General features: G+C 44.9%; 2 protein-coding genes across 3 annotated transcripts; one reads left to right on the top strand and one right to left on the bottom strand.

The window, feature by feature from the left end:
- Nucleotides 1–708: 708 nt before the first annotated feature.
- Nucleotides 709–6,882, top strand: cideb (cell death inducing DFFA like effector b). Its single transcript, XM_063186238.1, has 5 exons — nucleotides 709–892; nucleotides 2,118–2,232; nucleotides 3,360–3,509; nucleotides 4,865–5,067; nucleotides 5,967–6,882. Exons 1-5 carry the CDS (start codon nucleotides 870–872, stop codon nucleotides 6,109–6,111), a joined length of 636 nt encoding a protein of 211 aa, XP_063042308.1. The 5' UTR covers nucleotides 709–869; the 3' UTR covers nucleotides 6,112–6,882.
- Nucleotides 6,883–7,580: 698 nt separating this feature from the next.
- On the bottom strand, nucleotides 7,581–15,472 carry homezb (homeobox and leucine zipper encoding b). Of its 2 annotated transcripts, XM_063186237.1 has the most exons (5): nucleotides 15,311–15,472; nucleotides 14,402–14,928; nucleotides 13,569–13,856; nucleotides 12,920–13,198; nucleotides 7,581–12,504 (listed from the first exon to the last, which is right to left on the bottom strand). In XM_063186237.1, the coding sequence occupies exons 2-5, from the start codon at nucleotides 14,768–14,770 to the stop codon at nucleotides 11,080–11,082; spliced, it is 2,361 nt and encodes a 786-aa protein (XP_063042307.1). In that variant the 5' UTR covers nucleotides 14,771–14,928; nucleotides 15,311–15,472; the 3' UTR covers nucleotides 7,581–11,079. The 2 variants fall into 2 exon arrangements, with proteins under 2 accessions (XP_063042307.1, XP_063042306.1); XM_063186236.1 differs by having other exon boundaries at nucleotides 14,402–15,472.

Here is a 15,472-nt window from a genome sequence, read left to right as displayed (position 1 = left end):
CAATTCAACTGCAGTCTGGAGTTAGCTGAGCTTCTGTAACAGTAGCCTATATTACCATGGCAAACATGCTAGTTGCCTGTTGCGCTGGGGGGGGGGGGGGGGGGGGGGGTTACAACCTTCCACTGAGGAGCAGAGAATTTGTCCCTAGGGCCCTCCCATATTGGTTGTTGTGAGTGGGGGCCCTACGGTGAACTTGGCATTCCATATGGGGGGCCCTATCAATGTTTAGCCCTAGGGCCCTGTGTGCAAAATGTTCCACCACAGCTTCCACAGTAGGATTGCCACATCTGTCGACAACCCAATTGACAATTTTTTTCTTGTTCATTCATTTTCTCCTTTATTCGGTGTCCAGAGAAAACATATTTTCTTCGGGACAGACCATTAAAAAGAGGTAAGATCGGGACAGTTAAAAAAAATCAGGTAAAACTGGGACATGATAACACTCAGGGCTGCTGACAGCGTTCGCTGGGCCCAGGACAAAGTCATGATCACAAAGGGCCCCCTACCCAATACATACAATGTAAGCTAATGGGGAGCCAATTCTTGGCCCCCTATCTACCTGGGCCTGGGACAACATACCCCTTTGTCCCCCCCGTCGGTGGGCCTGGTAACACTATTCCAATGTCACAGTCATACTCTGTGCAATAGCCTAGCCGACACATCATGGACTTCACCCTCTGACTTCAGTAGTGTTATCACACCAGCCCTTCCAAAGTGCAATTAGTTGAACAGTTGAGACAGATACTGTGATCAGCGTCAACTCACAGTCCCTTGTTTAAAAACAATCTACATTGAGGAGGACTATCACCATACACACATAGACACAGAGAACAGTCGCTGGAGGTAAAATAAGGGCAGACAACAAGAACATGGATACGTCGTCACTATTCAAGTGAGTAGCCTACATGAAAAATGGCAGTTACTCTAGTAGTTTTTGGCCCTCTGGCTTACACTAGAAAAAGTCTATTTCAGTTGTATGTTTATGTAGACTGTAGTCTCGTTCTGCCAGTGGAATTCTGTAATAGTCATTGAAAAGCCTTACCATGCACTACACACTACAGCATTACACGGTCTTTATACAGTACTAAACTAGGTCAGTGTCATTCTGGTAACAGCAAAATTATAACAGGCCAAGTCTCAACATGTTAAAAAATATCAAAACATTGTCAAATTTTAGTGGTGGCACACCTTCTTATGTTAAGTTGTATGTGTTATGAGTATGACATTCCAAACAAGCTACATACCAGAGATAGGTATGTTATGTTAGGTTATACGTAGCGACGTCATCTATAGTATAGGTCCTATTTAAATTCAGGTCTTTTCATTTAATCTGCATTGTTTTTTACTTCGGTTTATTTTTCATCATTTAGTCATTCTATGGCCATGAGTCTCTTCCAGTGGCCATCAAATCTAGTCTTGCGTAATTCATATCATATCAGATGAAACAGAATCAGATAACAGCAACACAATATAACATACAGAGCAAAAAACCTAAACAAAACTAATACTGACAAAAACAAAAACTTGTTGATTGCCTTTCTTTTTTTAGTATTTCCATATTGTCCAGAAAAAACCCTATATATGCCATTTTTACACACAGGCAGTATATATACTAAAATTACCCAATTCCCAAAGTATAAACTGTAGCAATTTCATCATGTTTCTTTTTTCTACATTCCTGATGCCATAAGGGTAGTTGTGGTCTGGCCTAATGGTTAGGAAGTCAGTATGGAGTCTGAAGTTGGATTCAGAAGTTTTTAAGTTCAAATCCCATGCTATTTACGGCTGAAGTGTCCTTGAGTAAAGCAACCAACCCCACACTGTTCCAGAGACTGAAGCCACTGCTCTGTGCCTAAAATACAGTAACTAAAAGTTGCTTTGGACAAAAAACATCCACTATATGTAGAGGGGGTTGGGCCAGATATTGCAATGACCCTATCTGCCTGTCAGACAGTATGCCTGTCAGACAGTATGCCTGTCCGCCTGTCTGTCTGGGTGTGTTTGCCTGCTGTGCTATGAGTGGCCTACGGGTGGCACCAAACACACATCACATGCATCTAGCATTGACCAGGGCACCAGGTTGCCATCTCTGATCGCTTTTGTTCTGCCTCCCTCAGGTCCGTGTCCCGCATGGTGTACACCCCTCCACAGCGGCCGTTCAAGGTGTATTCCCACGACCGAGCCGTCAGGAAGGGCATCACCGCGGCAACCCTGCAGGAGCTGAAGGAAAAGGTGAGAGATGGATCGAGAGGTAGTGTGTACTGTCACCATTTCCCAATGTCAAGTGTTCTAGCCTTGGTAGTGCGTGAAACGCCTAGTGAATGGATACTCTGCGGAGTTACCAAAGAGTATCCAATCACTAGGCGCTTCACACACTACCAAGGCTAGAACACTTGACATTGGGAAAAGGTGAATGTGTTGACTGGATAGTACAGGTTTCAGTTCAACAAGACATACTACGTACCAGTCCTACATCACATCGCCTCGACACAGAGGTTAAATTGGGACAGGGCTGTCCGGGCCTGTGCCCTGGAGCGCAAATCACATGCTGAATTCTGATCCATCAACTTTTAAGTTTTATTTGTTTATGTGGGAGGGGCATGGTTCAGTGGGTTGTTGTGTGGTGCTATTACCCTGTGGACGCAGGTTCCATCCTGGTCTGAGGTCTTTCTCCTGATCCTTCCCCATCTTTCTTTCCCCACTCATTTTGTGTCTCTCTCACTCTCCTATCTGAATAATAAAAGTGTAAAATCCCCAATTTGATGTACATAAAGATTATTTTCCTTGCCCCCAGACCTGAGTCAAGACTACGTATATACTCAAGTATTCTTGAGTAGGCCAGGCCAAGACTAGGCCAGACAGAAAGGGCCGGATAAAGACGGCCCGGGGCCCCAGGCTACAGGTTGTGATAGGCCCCCCCCACAGAAAAAAATATTCTGACAAAATTTCATAAACAGTGTCATAATTCTGAGCTATAAATAAGTCTGCCAATCATAGAGAAGATAATTAAATAAGAGATTAATTGTTCAATACTGCATCTGCAATTGAGCCTGACCAATCAGGGGGCCCCTGGCTGGTGGGGCCCCCTAGGCTGGAGCCATATCTAGCCTGTGCGTTAACCCAGCCATGCAGACATGATGTTCTTTGTGGAACATTGACATTACTACGGTGTGTTCAAAGCAGAGTCCCTGTGCACAACCAGTGTCCAGGTGCTGGTGATGTACAGTCAAAGTAATCCAAGTAAAGGGGGGATAAATCACCGCACACTGGTCTTCTTTGCTGGTAGTTTATTTGGCAAACAGCGCTTTTCCTTGTTGCTTCATAGGGTTCACTCTCTATTATTACGGTGTGTGTTGCAGGTGGCTGAGGTGTTGATGCTGTCGTCGCTGCTGTCCCTGGTGTGTGAGGAGGACGGCACGGAGGTGGACTCGGAAGAGTTCCTCACAGCCCTCCCCGACAACACCGTCTTCATGGGCCTGGAGTCTGGGCAGACCTGGGCACCCCACCTTGTATGTGTTGCTGCAAAACTAGTGGTTAAAATGAAAAAACGATTCTACAAACTATTCCATATCTATAAGTAAACGAAACTCCACCAAACAACACACCAAGTCACCAAACAACCACCAAAACAACACAATTCCAATTGAGCGATACTTCGGTGAGATCAGAAAGGCCAGTGATTGTGACTTAATTTTGCCTCCTGCAACAGGCAAAAGCAGGAAGAAATGAGACGTAATCACCAACACATGGAGGTGGAGTTGCATCGTGTTGTTCTGGTGTTCCATATTTGACATATTTATGCAGAGTTGTATAAAGCAGAAGCAGAAGCACTCTTTCAGCTGTAATTACAACACCAGTGGTATATTACACGCTTTCAACTTTGTAATATCATACCACTGGTGTTGTAATTACATTTGTAAAAGTACTTCAAACATCTGCTTTATTCAACTCTGTATTTATGTAAACGTTTGACAATATATATCAAGGTACAGTGGTGCAATGTCAACCAACAAAGTTAAGTTGCACCCAGATAGTGTCAGTACTACGAGTACCCATGAACAATCATTGTCAATGTAAACTTTAATGCTTTACTTCACTTGACATTGTAATTCTGTGAGACTCTCGGGTGGTAGGCCTACTGGTTCCCCCAAGACATTTGGCGCCTTTTTAAGACGGGCATACACTGTGCGATATTTTAATTCGTGGGTCTTAAGCTTCTGCTCACACTGCACGATGGAATTTCACTGTTTAAAAGTTCACAACTCACGACTCACGTCCTCACACTACACGAGCCGACAGACGGATGCCAGCGAAAAGCTTCGACCGTACTACGCGACAGGCATGTTTCCCCGGTCTGCAGAGGAGGGAACATATGCGCACCTGAGGTGGAGAATAGGTCGCGCTCGACAGCGAATCGCACGACCCTATAATTTGTGCATATGAACTGTCAAATCGGGTCGTAGCACTGCTTTAACTCTGCAATTTACGCACGAGCAACGACCAGAATTTCAAACTGTTTTGATTTTCTTGCGACCCTGCGATTGCACGATCGTGAGGCGAAATCGCTTGTCGTTACCCCATGTACACTGCACAATGCGAGACTCACGATTGACCTGCGATTGAGCAAGAAATCGGCCCGACTCTCAAAAAGTCGTGCGAGTGCCAAATCGGGGCAAAAGTCGCACAGTGTAAGCCCAGCTTTAGTCGACCGCCTTGTCTGCCTATTGCCGGCCCTGCCTAGATGTAACATGCAGAGTAATGAATAACACAATTCTTATCAATATCTTCTGATCAATATCTTCTTATCAATGATTTTCAAAACCATTGAGAGATTGCCCCCCTCACACTCATCTGTCACTTTCAGACTATCCAGGGGAGGAACAACAATGGCAACAAACCAGCAGACAACAAGCCGAGGAAGGGGCAGGATATTGCTCGCGTCATCCTGGACTTCTATCGCGTCAACCCTCAGGACCTGTTTGGATCCCTGAACGTGAGCGCCACGTACCAAGGCATGTACTCAGTCGGAGCCGACTTCAAGTTCCTTGGACCCAAGAAAGTTCTGAAGTAAGTAGGCCTAAATGAAGAAGGTGTGAGTTATGCCATGACACCAAATTCAAGTTCAAATTCATTATGAGAGGATAGGCCCTCGAGATGAACCTCTCGTCTTCAAGAGGGTCCTCGAAGTACAGACATAACACATAAAGAGTTCAGATGCAAAACCCCCTAAGTGCCTTTTCAGAAAATAATCTATTCATTTTTATTTAATACAAAGCTATCAAAATTGCGTATTTTTTAAATTTTATTTAATAATATAACTATTGATATGAATTATCAAGAACATGAATGTAAACCAAACCAACAACGGGGTTCTCTAAAAATATAGAAGTGCAGGTCTTCAGAAATGGAATTAGGGGGTTTGCATCTGAACTCTTCACATGCAGTATACCTCACATACATCCCCACACCCACACGCACTCAAGCTCTTCCCCATTCACTACCACCAACCCACATTTCCCATCTCTAGGCAAAAAGAACACCAGTTTTGAGTATTAGATGTATTAGTAATAGTATTATTGAGTATTAGAAAGACATAAAAGTAAAAGATAAGTGAAAATCCTCATAAGGTAGGCTACTCATTAGATACAGTGGAATGGCTTTGTATTATGTACTGGTGCTGTGTTGTACAAACTTCATGAATTTACATCTACTTCATAAACCTCTGGTGAGTAAGAATATAAAACAGATGTATTATATGGATAGATGGAAAGAAAGCCATGACTCCAGTACTCATACCAAAAAGTCATGAAACGGTGGTCAAACTGGTCTAACTTTTCTTCATTGGAGACCCTACGGATGGTGTCCATGCTGCTGGAGACAGCTGGCAGCAACATGCCGAGATGTGCTATAGGCAGATGTACACGTAAACTTGACGTACCTAACTGGACGTTTATCTTTTCTTGAAGGGAGACCCTTCGTATGGCGTCCTATCTGCTGCAGACGGCCGGCAACATGCTGATCATGTGCGCCTCCATGCTGAAGAGGCTGATAGCAGGAGCTGACATGCTGCAGGCCCAGCAGGGGCCCGTCACCTACAAATGGGAGGACTAAGCGAAATTTGAAGGCTCGTCAAAGATCCCTCAGCTGGTTCCCAGAGGAAGCCCAAAAGTTCTCTGAAAAACCTAAAGGTGATAAGACGCGGCAACTTTTTGGCCAATGTTGCTGGGCAACGACATGATTGGCGCCTAATTTTCCAAAAAAGTGATTGAGAAAACTTGTCTACTGCTGATCCAAATTCTGCTGATGACAGATAAACTACCCAAATAATATCTTATAGAATTGATGCCCAAAAGCGTTGCTCGAAAAGTTGCCCAGTGTATCACCTCTTTTAAAGTTCTACGAAGAACCCCAAGATGTGTCAGAGAGAACCCTTTGTAGTTCCTGGACAGTGGCAATCAAAACGTTCCTCAAAGAGCCTTTTGGGGGTTCTTCAGTTTGCCACTGTTGACGAATCCCTTCGAGGTTCTCTGAGGATTCCTTTTAGAAAAACCTTTGGGTTCTTCCAGCACCTACAGGGTCATCAGAGAAGCTTAAGGGGTCCCCCCACAATGGCAACTGAACTGGCAACTGGTTCTTTCAAGGGACCTTGTAATTTTTACAGCGTGGAGGCCCCTGTGGTCGTTTGTAATTCAATCAACTAAAACCCATGACTTCACCACTAAACCCCAATAATTTCATGATGGCTTTCAATGTACATTTGTTCAGATGTGTTATTTTTTCTTATTTTAGGTAACAAGTTTGTATTGTGATGTGAATGTGTAAATAAGACAACTGAGTCACAGATGTAGACTTTTCAGACAATAATAAATGATTCCAGGCAGATTCCCTTGCATGTTTTACACTTGTAATTTAATCATATTAAATTAGGACAACTATACAATACGATTATCAAACTAAATATAACCTTTTTAAGACACACTATAAATATATTGTGTTTATTTTAGAGAAGAGTGTGTGGATGTGAGTGAAACACATCCCACATGATATAAAAAAGAATGACCTTGGCTTGTTTTCTTATACAGTTGTTTGGAAAGTTGGTTGGACAGCAGGGGGGATGGCACTATTTACCTAAAAATCTATGGGTCCAATCCATTGTTCAAATTCCTGTCCTCAGCTTGTGTGCTTGTGGCCTCACACTTCGTTGACGTCACACCTCCGTGGAGAAAACAATGAAGTTTTACCGCTGTAAGCCCAGGCAAAATAACTTCTGGGATATTTTTCCCCATTCAACACTCCAACTGCAAATGAGAAAAATGACCTTTGAATTACGCTTTATTGCGAGATATAGAACTGAACTTCGAATCACCGGTGATGTCTTGTGACGTCATCACAAGGTCACAAGCACAAGGGAGGACGGGAGATTACATATTGAAATGGCCCTAAGAACACAGACCACGGAACCAACCTCTCAGCGTGCATTAAGTCAAAGGCTTTCCCCATATCCACACCACACGTATCACAGAACAATGCTACAGACCAAAAAAAGAAAATAAAATGAAATAACTTGACACACATAAAAGTAAGGAAAAACCGTATATGTTTATCAGTAGACAAGGGGGACTACACATTTAGGGAAAAATATCATTTTCATCGCATGTTTCAAAATAGGATCAGCATACAATTTAGAGGCACATAGAAATTAACAAGATAAAAAAAAATCCCCCAGGGAGTTTTTTCTTCTCTACCTTTCATCCATCCCAGCGTATGCCTCCGCACCCACCCCACCCCCCAACAGATAACAGCAATGTCGCTGTCGTAAGTCATTCTTGTGGTATAACAGGACTCTCAACAATAACAGAGCGTACAACACCTCTCTAAGCTCTCATATAAAAAGTACTTAGCATTGGCCTTGTAAATTTTAAGCAAATCTCAACATAGCTACATAGTACAATGATGAACATGGAGGTGGTTCTTCTTTCTGTGCTTGGACACTATGGGCATGTTGATAATCAATTTTGGAAACCATATTTTGATATGGAAAAAGCTACTCAGCATTGTAAAAGTCAGAGGTTGACTTTAGGGGTGTGCTGTACAACGAAAAACGGGAATGACATTCTTGCAACATAAACAGGATGCATTTTGCTTAGCCTACTTACATCACCCACAGATAGTAACTTGAATGGGTATTTAAGTCATAGATGACTATAATCTTGATTACTTTCAAAATTGCAAGTTGAAGGCCTACATCTGAGCATTCTACTAGAACTGTGAGCTCACAAAGTCAAAGATGGATGCCAACAACAAATATCTAAATGCCATTTGGATTATTCTCTCTTAAATCCTAACCCCTAGGTCGTTGATAAAAAAATAATAATAATAATTAGTGAGAGTAGGGGGGATATCCATTTGTAAACCCAGCAAAAGTCCTGTCCCAAAGCATATTCTATCTTGTAGAAGGTAAATGCCTGGAACAGCGATATGGAAAATGATTGTTGGCCTGACAAATAAACCTAGAATATTGCTTTCTTGTTCCTTGGACTTACTAAAAGGTGTTCAGAAAGCTGTTTAGAGCCATTCAAGTAAACTGGGACCCGAGGGAGTTTGGAAGCTCTGGCAACACTGGCTGGGGTGAGGGGACAGAGGACATATGACAGATTAATGACACGACCCTGGAGGACAGCAGATGCAGAGATGCCCAACTGGTCTGAAGGGGACACACTAATATTCCAAAATATTCCTAAACTAATTTTAGCAACACCACTCGCACACCATTTCCATCAAGCCAAGCCACTCTTAATCCTTATAAAACCTATTGAGTGGAAGGTTTTTTTTTTTGGCCGTTTCCATCACTGATATATTAATGTTTTTTTCACGAACATTTAACCATTACAGCATGGTTATTCCAGAGGACCCATCGCAGATTAACTCATGACTAAATAGGTCACAATGTTTTTTTATGTTCATTTAGTTTACAAGGCCTTTCTTTGTAAAGACACAGAATTAAGTGTGATCTGGCATTGCGATTCACAAGTTGGTTATCTTCATACGGCCCCTTTGTAGTGACAGCCTCAGTGCTGAATAAGATTCAATGAGAGTATCAAACTCTTATCTTGTAAACACCCCAATCATACCGGAAGAATACATGTGAGTTTGAGTTCATATTCTGTTTCTAATTCCATAATACATTTCGTCATTATTATAACTATTAGGAAATCATTATGCATTTCTTAACACCTTAACGTGATTGTAATCTTTTTTTTATGAGATGACCCACAACTCAAAGTGTCATGATCGTCCATCCTTTCAGAAACATAAACATCTAAAACCAGATTTTAGTGCTAATGGTGCATAAATGCATACATAAATGCATTCCATTTCACTGTATCAATAGGAATAGTATATGTCTCCACGGTCCACTACGCTCTGACTAACAACAGCTGAAGTTGTTGAACTGCTCCTCAAAACTGACCAGCCAAAGAAAGAAAAAAAGAAAGAAAGAAATCCCAAAATGGCCATGGCATCGATTCTCCATTTCAGTCCACCCACATATTGCCTCCGGGGAAAACAAAAGGAGAGGTGCTGCATTCCATTGACTGGTGACCGTAAATATCAATAACCCCTTCAACAAAATGGAGACCTGGAACTACAAGCAAACCGAAGCACCAACTCTATTATAGCTTATACTGTACATTACACTGTAGCTTGTTGAATAGCAGCATATGCAAATTTCTATTGTGCCAAATGACAATGGCCTGGTGTGCATGGACCAGGATGGGCCTTTTTTCACATAATGTCAGACATTGAACCAAAGATTTAATGCATTCGAAATATGTATAAGTAGAATCTGGTGTGTGTAAGACAAACTTACGCACCACTGTTTTTTTATGGAGACCGGCAGTCGTTTACACCTGCTTGGTTCAAAACAGAACGTTTTGACATCATTGACATCAATGCGAAAAGGCCTAATTATCAGTTTATGGAGTTTCTTTCACTTCTGGTGAATTAGGAATTTGGAGAAGCACTGTTAAGTTCAGCATTCATTTTGACGGTCAACAGGACTTAGCATCGTAAAAACATTGTGAGGTTGATTTGATTGCCCGTCTCATTGTACAAAACTATACGGGTCAAGCATTTTCACTTCGTTTCTGCTTGCCTCCATTGAAACTAATGGAGGATTTTGCTTTGCTCATTAGCCGACCAATGCAGCGAAAGAGATCTCCCTGGGCTCTTTCGGTCTGGTCTGATTCCTCTGCATTTCTGACTGCACTATGGAAACAATCAATCAATCAATCAATCAATCAATCAACTAGTAGGGACATTTAAATAGTAAGACATTAAGAATCTATCAGCAAGTGTTGTCATGGCAACACAGATGTGCCATGGTTAAATCCCAGCCAAGCCAAGGGCTATTGGCTGACCCAATTTAAAATGAGAGAGCTTTTAAAAGGGGAACTGTGCCTGCTAACCAGAGGCCATGCGCCATGTTTGTCAAATGTATTTTAAAACCAAGGCCAAAATGTCCAACATGTTCACTTGTTCACCATGTAGCAACATTATGAAGACCCTACAAAGCGCCAACTACATTACGGTTCTCACAACATCTTGTTCCTGACATAGAGCATTATACAGGATAGTCGACATTGAAGTGAACATTTTGGATTTGGCCCGAGGGAAATTGTCACAAGGCGATCTCACACACAAAGCAGTGATTTCCAGTAAAAAAAGACAAAAAAAACAAACCAAACTAAAAACTAAAGACAGACAAAAACGATGCATTGTTAGCATTTGAATTAGCGAGTAGCATGACACTTCAGAGTCCACCAGCATCAGCACCAGCTCAAGGACAAACTTTTTACACGTCCGTAAAAAAGAAACGTGGTGAGCTTGACTAAAACCCCATCTTTTGAATTTGGGTGGATGGCGGACGAGTATGTACGACACTTCAAAATCCACCAGCTCCAGCACCAGTTCCCCACATCCAGGCCCTACCTGATTAAAAAAAAATCTTTTGCATTTGGATTGATGGATGGATGGGTAGGTAAGTAGTACGACACGTCAATGTTCCCTGCCAGCTACCTCCTATCGTCCCTGCACAGATCCATCCCACATCTCATACCATTTATCAAAGTCCCCACCACCACCACCTCCACCTCCACCATCCAGTGTCTGCCCTGACGAACTATTGGAGCTATTACTGGCGTCCATGAGGTTGCCAGGGCTGGGCTGTGGCGGCGGCCGTGAACGGTCCCAGGGCAGGTTGGGCCACTGCTTCTGCCTCCTCACCAGCCACGCCCGCTGGTGCGCGTCGGCCGCCAGCTTCTTGCCGATCTCCCGCCGCTGCTCGGGCGTGATCCAGCGCAGACGCGAGTGCTTGAAGGAGTAGCGCGTGTCGCCGAACCAGTGGATGATCTGCGTGCGCGGCAGCCCCGTGCTCTGCTCCAGCACGCTGTAGTCCTCCGCCGTGGGCCACTGGCAGTGCAGGAAGTGCTGCCGCAGCACCTCCGTCTGCTCACGCGTCTTCTTGCGGTTGCCGGCCAGCTTCTGGGCCGGAGACGGCCCGTCTGTGGCCGCCACCGTCGACAAGCCCGGGTACGAGTCCACAGACGCGGAAGTAGCGGAGGAGGAGGACGGCGAGGGGGCGATGCTGCGGGCGGCTAAGGAGTACCCGTTGAGGCTGCCCCCGGCCTCCCCCCGCGCAACGCTGCCTTTGGTGCGGTGCTCATCTTTGGTCCGGCTGACGGGTTGATCGGTGTCAAAGTTCTCCAGCTTCACCTCTACCTCATATTGTCCATCAGGGCTCGCGGAAGGCTCGGGCTCTGGCGGCGGTGGTAGTGGTCCCTGGGCGCCCGAGTACTTGGGCGGCCCCCTGAGGTAGGACGTTCGCTGCCCGTAGGCCTTGGCCTCGCCGCTGCGGCGCAGCTGGTAGCGGCTGTCAGCGAACCACTTGCGGATCTCGTGGCGGCTCAGCCCCGTGACCGTCTGCAGCCGCTGCAGCTCGCCCTCCGACGGCCAGTTGCAGAACACGAAGCTGCGGCGCAGGATCATCAGCTGGTTGCGCGACTTCTTGATGCGGACGCGGCCCGTCGCAGGATCGTAGGAAGAACCGGAAGTGAGAGGGAGACCGAGGGGAGGATTGGTGGTGGTGACGGCGGACAGGTGGGTGATGCCGCCGCCACTCACCTCGGCCCCAGGCGGGAGCGAATGGATGGAGGGAAACTCTGGGAAGCTGTCGTCCATGGCGACACTGTTGTCGTCTTGGAGGCTGCTGTTGCTGTTCTCCAGCTGGGAGGAGAGGGCAGGCCCCGACCACAGGCCGGCCGGAAACAACTCCTCCTCCTCTTCTTCCTCCTCCTCCTCCTCTTCCACCCCTTCCTCCTCCTCTTCCTCTCCTCCTGCCAACATTCCCTCAGTCGCTCCGAAGGCGCGCATCATCTCCTCTTCTTCGTCATCATCATCGTCGTCTATATCCACCATCGTTTCGTCCAGAGGGCTTGGGACCAAGTCCTTACAAAGTAAAAATAAAAATGGGGTGTTAATATTTCAGGGCAAACTTCAGAAAATCCAGAAAGAGTATCAACAACACTGCGGAAAGTCAGATTACTCCAACAGTGAGTCAAAAGTCAGTGTGAATTTCTGCAGTGTAATTCCAGCTCAACAGAGAGATGATGCAAATGTACTTATAAAGCACTTATAAATCAAACTAGAGTAAAATTGCAAAACAGCTATATAATGTAATTCCATCAATTTATCACTTGTGCTAATGGCACCATTTATTTCCAGTGATTGTACTAAACTAAAAATGTCAATCTAAGTACTGAACACACTAAGAAAGTGATATGCACACATCCATGTGTAATACTACAATCAATTAAAGGTGGACTTGTTCCTTTCACAAGGGTATTTTTTACTGTGTACGTACCCCCTCTTTGCCTCCGCCTCCTTCGCCATGGAGCATGCTCAGCTTGCGGCGTGTGTCGCGGATGTCCTCCTCTGCCCAGCTGATGCCGTAGCGCACGCGTTGCATCATGAACCAGACCTTGACGTCGTCAGGTGGCAGGGCGCAGCGGCGGGCCAGCGCCCCCGTCTCCTGGGCCGTGGGGTAGGGGAAGGCGTTGAAGGCCTCCAGCAGTGTGCTGCGGCCGTCCAGTTCCAGCGCAGGCTCCGCACGCTGCCAGGCCAGACGCAGCCTCTCCCGCACCTACAAGGCATGGAGGTGGAAGTTGTTTCACTTCATCTAGGTCCAAGGCTATGATGTGGCGTGTAGTTATATGCATAGCAAGCAATGCAATGGAATGCACTCACTCAACACATTCCCCAATTAAATCTTTAAATCTCCTTTTTCTTCTTTTATGTTATTTACTCTTTCCCCAATTTTATCTTCAAATTTCCTTTTTCTTCTATTATGTTATTTACTCGTATAAAGGACTGCATGTATGACAAGTAATTTTGTGTTCTTTCTGTATTTGTATTGGTCATTTTGCTTTTGGTAATATGATAGACCCCAGGAAGAATAGTTGCTTCTTTGCCATAGAGAACTAAATGAAAGCAATTGCACAAATGAACCAAACCTGAGGCAGGCACACCACGTGGGGTCGGTTGAGGGTGCCGGTGGACGTCACGGGGGTGCCGGGACAGGAGCCCAACAGCTGCAGCTTGTCACCGCCACAGTCACCTTCGCTGCCATCAGCTGGGCTCTTTGACGGAGGAGAAGGCGGAGTTGGAGTGGTTGTTTTTCTTTGGGACGGGCTGGTGGCAGACCCGAGAGGTGGCGTCTCCTCTCCTTTCTGCCCTTTGGTGATGTCGCCGGGCGGAGTGCCCTCCACGGAGTTGCGGCTCTGGTCGCTTTCGTCAGGATCCTAGAAGAAAGGGGTGTAAATAATAATCTGTTAGAGTCGGTGCATCGATCCTACAGCCGGCGATTCAATTAATTATCGATTATCGATTCACCAAAAAATGTTTCTTATTGCACTCGTTTTGTGAGGATGTGAGATGAGTAGGCATGTCTGTAGTTCAAAAGAGACCATTTCAGTTTCAACCTTTAGGTTAGGACAACAAATACTTGCAGCTTAAAGGGGTGGGCCACTATTTTGGGGCTTAATACAGTCAGTTAAAATCGTTGGCCAGGGTTTATAAAGGTGGTAAAGAGTCTTATTTTTCATGTTAAGCGTTGTCTTGCTTTAAGACAAGTTAAAAGAGGGAGTATGTCGCTAAGCTAATGAAAGTCAATGGATCCGTGTAGCACATAGTGGCATACCCCTTTAATCTCAATAAAGCACACCAGATTGTCAAGATTGACAACACACTGCATGGATGTTTCTTTGAAGACAATGGCTGATATAATAGGCTATAACACAATAACCTGTGTGCTGAAAGCCTTCGTGTACACACACACACCACTCACCTCCATAGCTGCATCCAATCCACTATTATTCTTCAGATCCTTCCTTTCCATAAATGATGACAGCTGTCTCTTCGCCTCTTCCTCCTGCCTCTGAACAGGTCCATCACTTCTCGCATGGTTAGCAGCGCGAGGGTAGACTGTGCTGGGGTGTGCTGAACTCAGGTGAACACTGAGACCACGAACATCCCCCGCGGTGAAACCGCAGATGTGGCATGTGTGCACATCCAACACATCTCTCCATTCCATTCTCGAACCCTCTTTGTCAGCACAACTTCCATTCTCTTCTACCTGTCCCTGCGCTTCTCTCGCCGCCCCTGCTCTTTCAAGTCCTCCCAGCTGACTGGAGGGTTCAGCCTGCCCATTGAGCATCTTCAGAAGGCACGGTGTTTTCAATGTTTGGTTGCTGCTTTCGAAATATTAACTGAGTTCAGGGCAATTGCATATACTAGCTGTAGCATGAAGTTCCTTGCCTCGACGTCGACATACCAGGCACAAGGAAACGCTAGCTGGAAATTACAGAGCAGACACTGGAAGAGAAAAGCATTTTGGAAACTGTCATGCTGAGGCAAATCATTTAAAAACTTTTGTTTGGATCATTGTCTGCATCTCACTAAATAGCTAGTTAGCCAACTATAGGAAACCCTACCCGCAACAGCGATGTCCTCAATTGAAGCTAGCTAGCTGGTGCTCCAAAATAAACAAGTAGTGGGTTCGTTTTACACAAACTGCAACGCTATTTTGTTGCGCAACAGTAGCACACACAGACTAACACTGCTAACTTGCAAATGTATGGCATAATTTTGGGTAATCAATGATGCATGGACGTTGCATAGCCTGTGGGTTGTTGTTATCCAGTTGCATGCTACTCCGAATGAACGGACGTCGATATACTATTTTCCCAAGACTCACGATGTATCTTCCTGATATTGTTTCATTTCTTTTCTTCTCTTGTTCTGTGGACGGCTGTAAAATCCGTTTTTAAAAATCAGTCGAAATTAAATAATATAAATATTGACAAAATGCTTTAAATCGCTTTGCAACATGACAATACAGCCATGATAAGACTTTACG

This window comes from Engraulis encrasicolus, chromosome 21 (assembly GCF_034702125.1).
Source record: "Engraulis encrasicolus isolate BLACKSEA-1 chromosome 21, IST_EnEncr_1.0, whole genome shotgun sequence".
NCBI lineage: Eukaryota > Metazoa > Chordata > Actinopteri > Clupeiformes > Engraulidae > Engraulis > Engraulis encrasicolus.
This window is presented reverse-complemented; position numbering and strand designations above follow the sequence as displayed.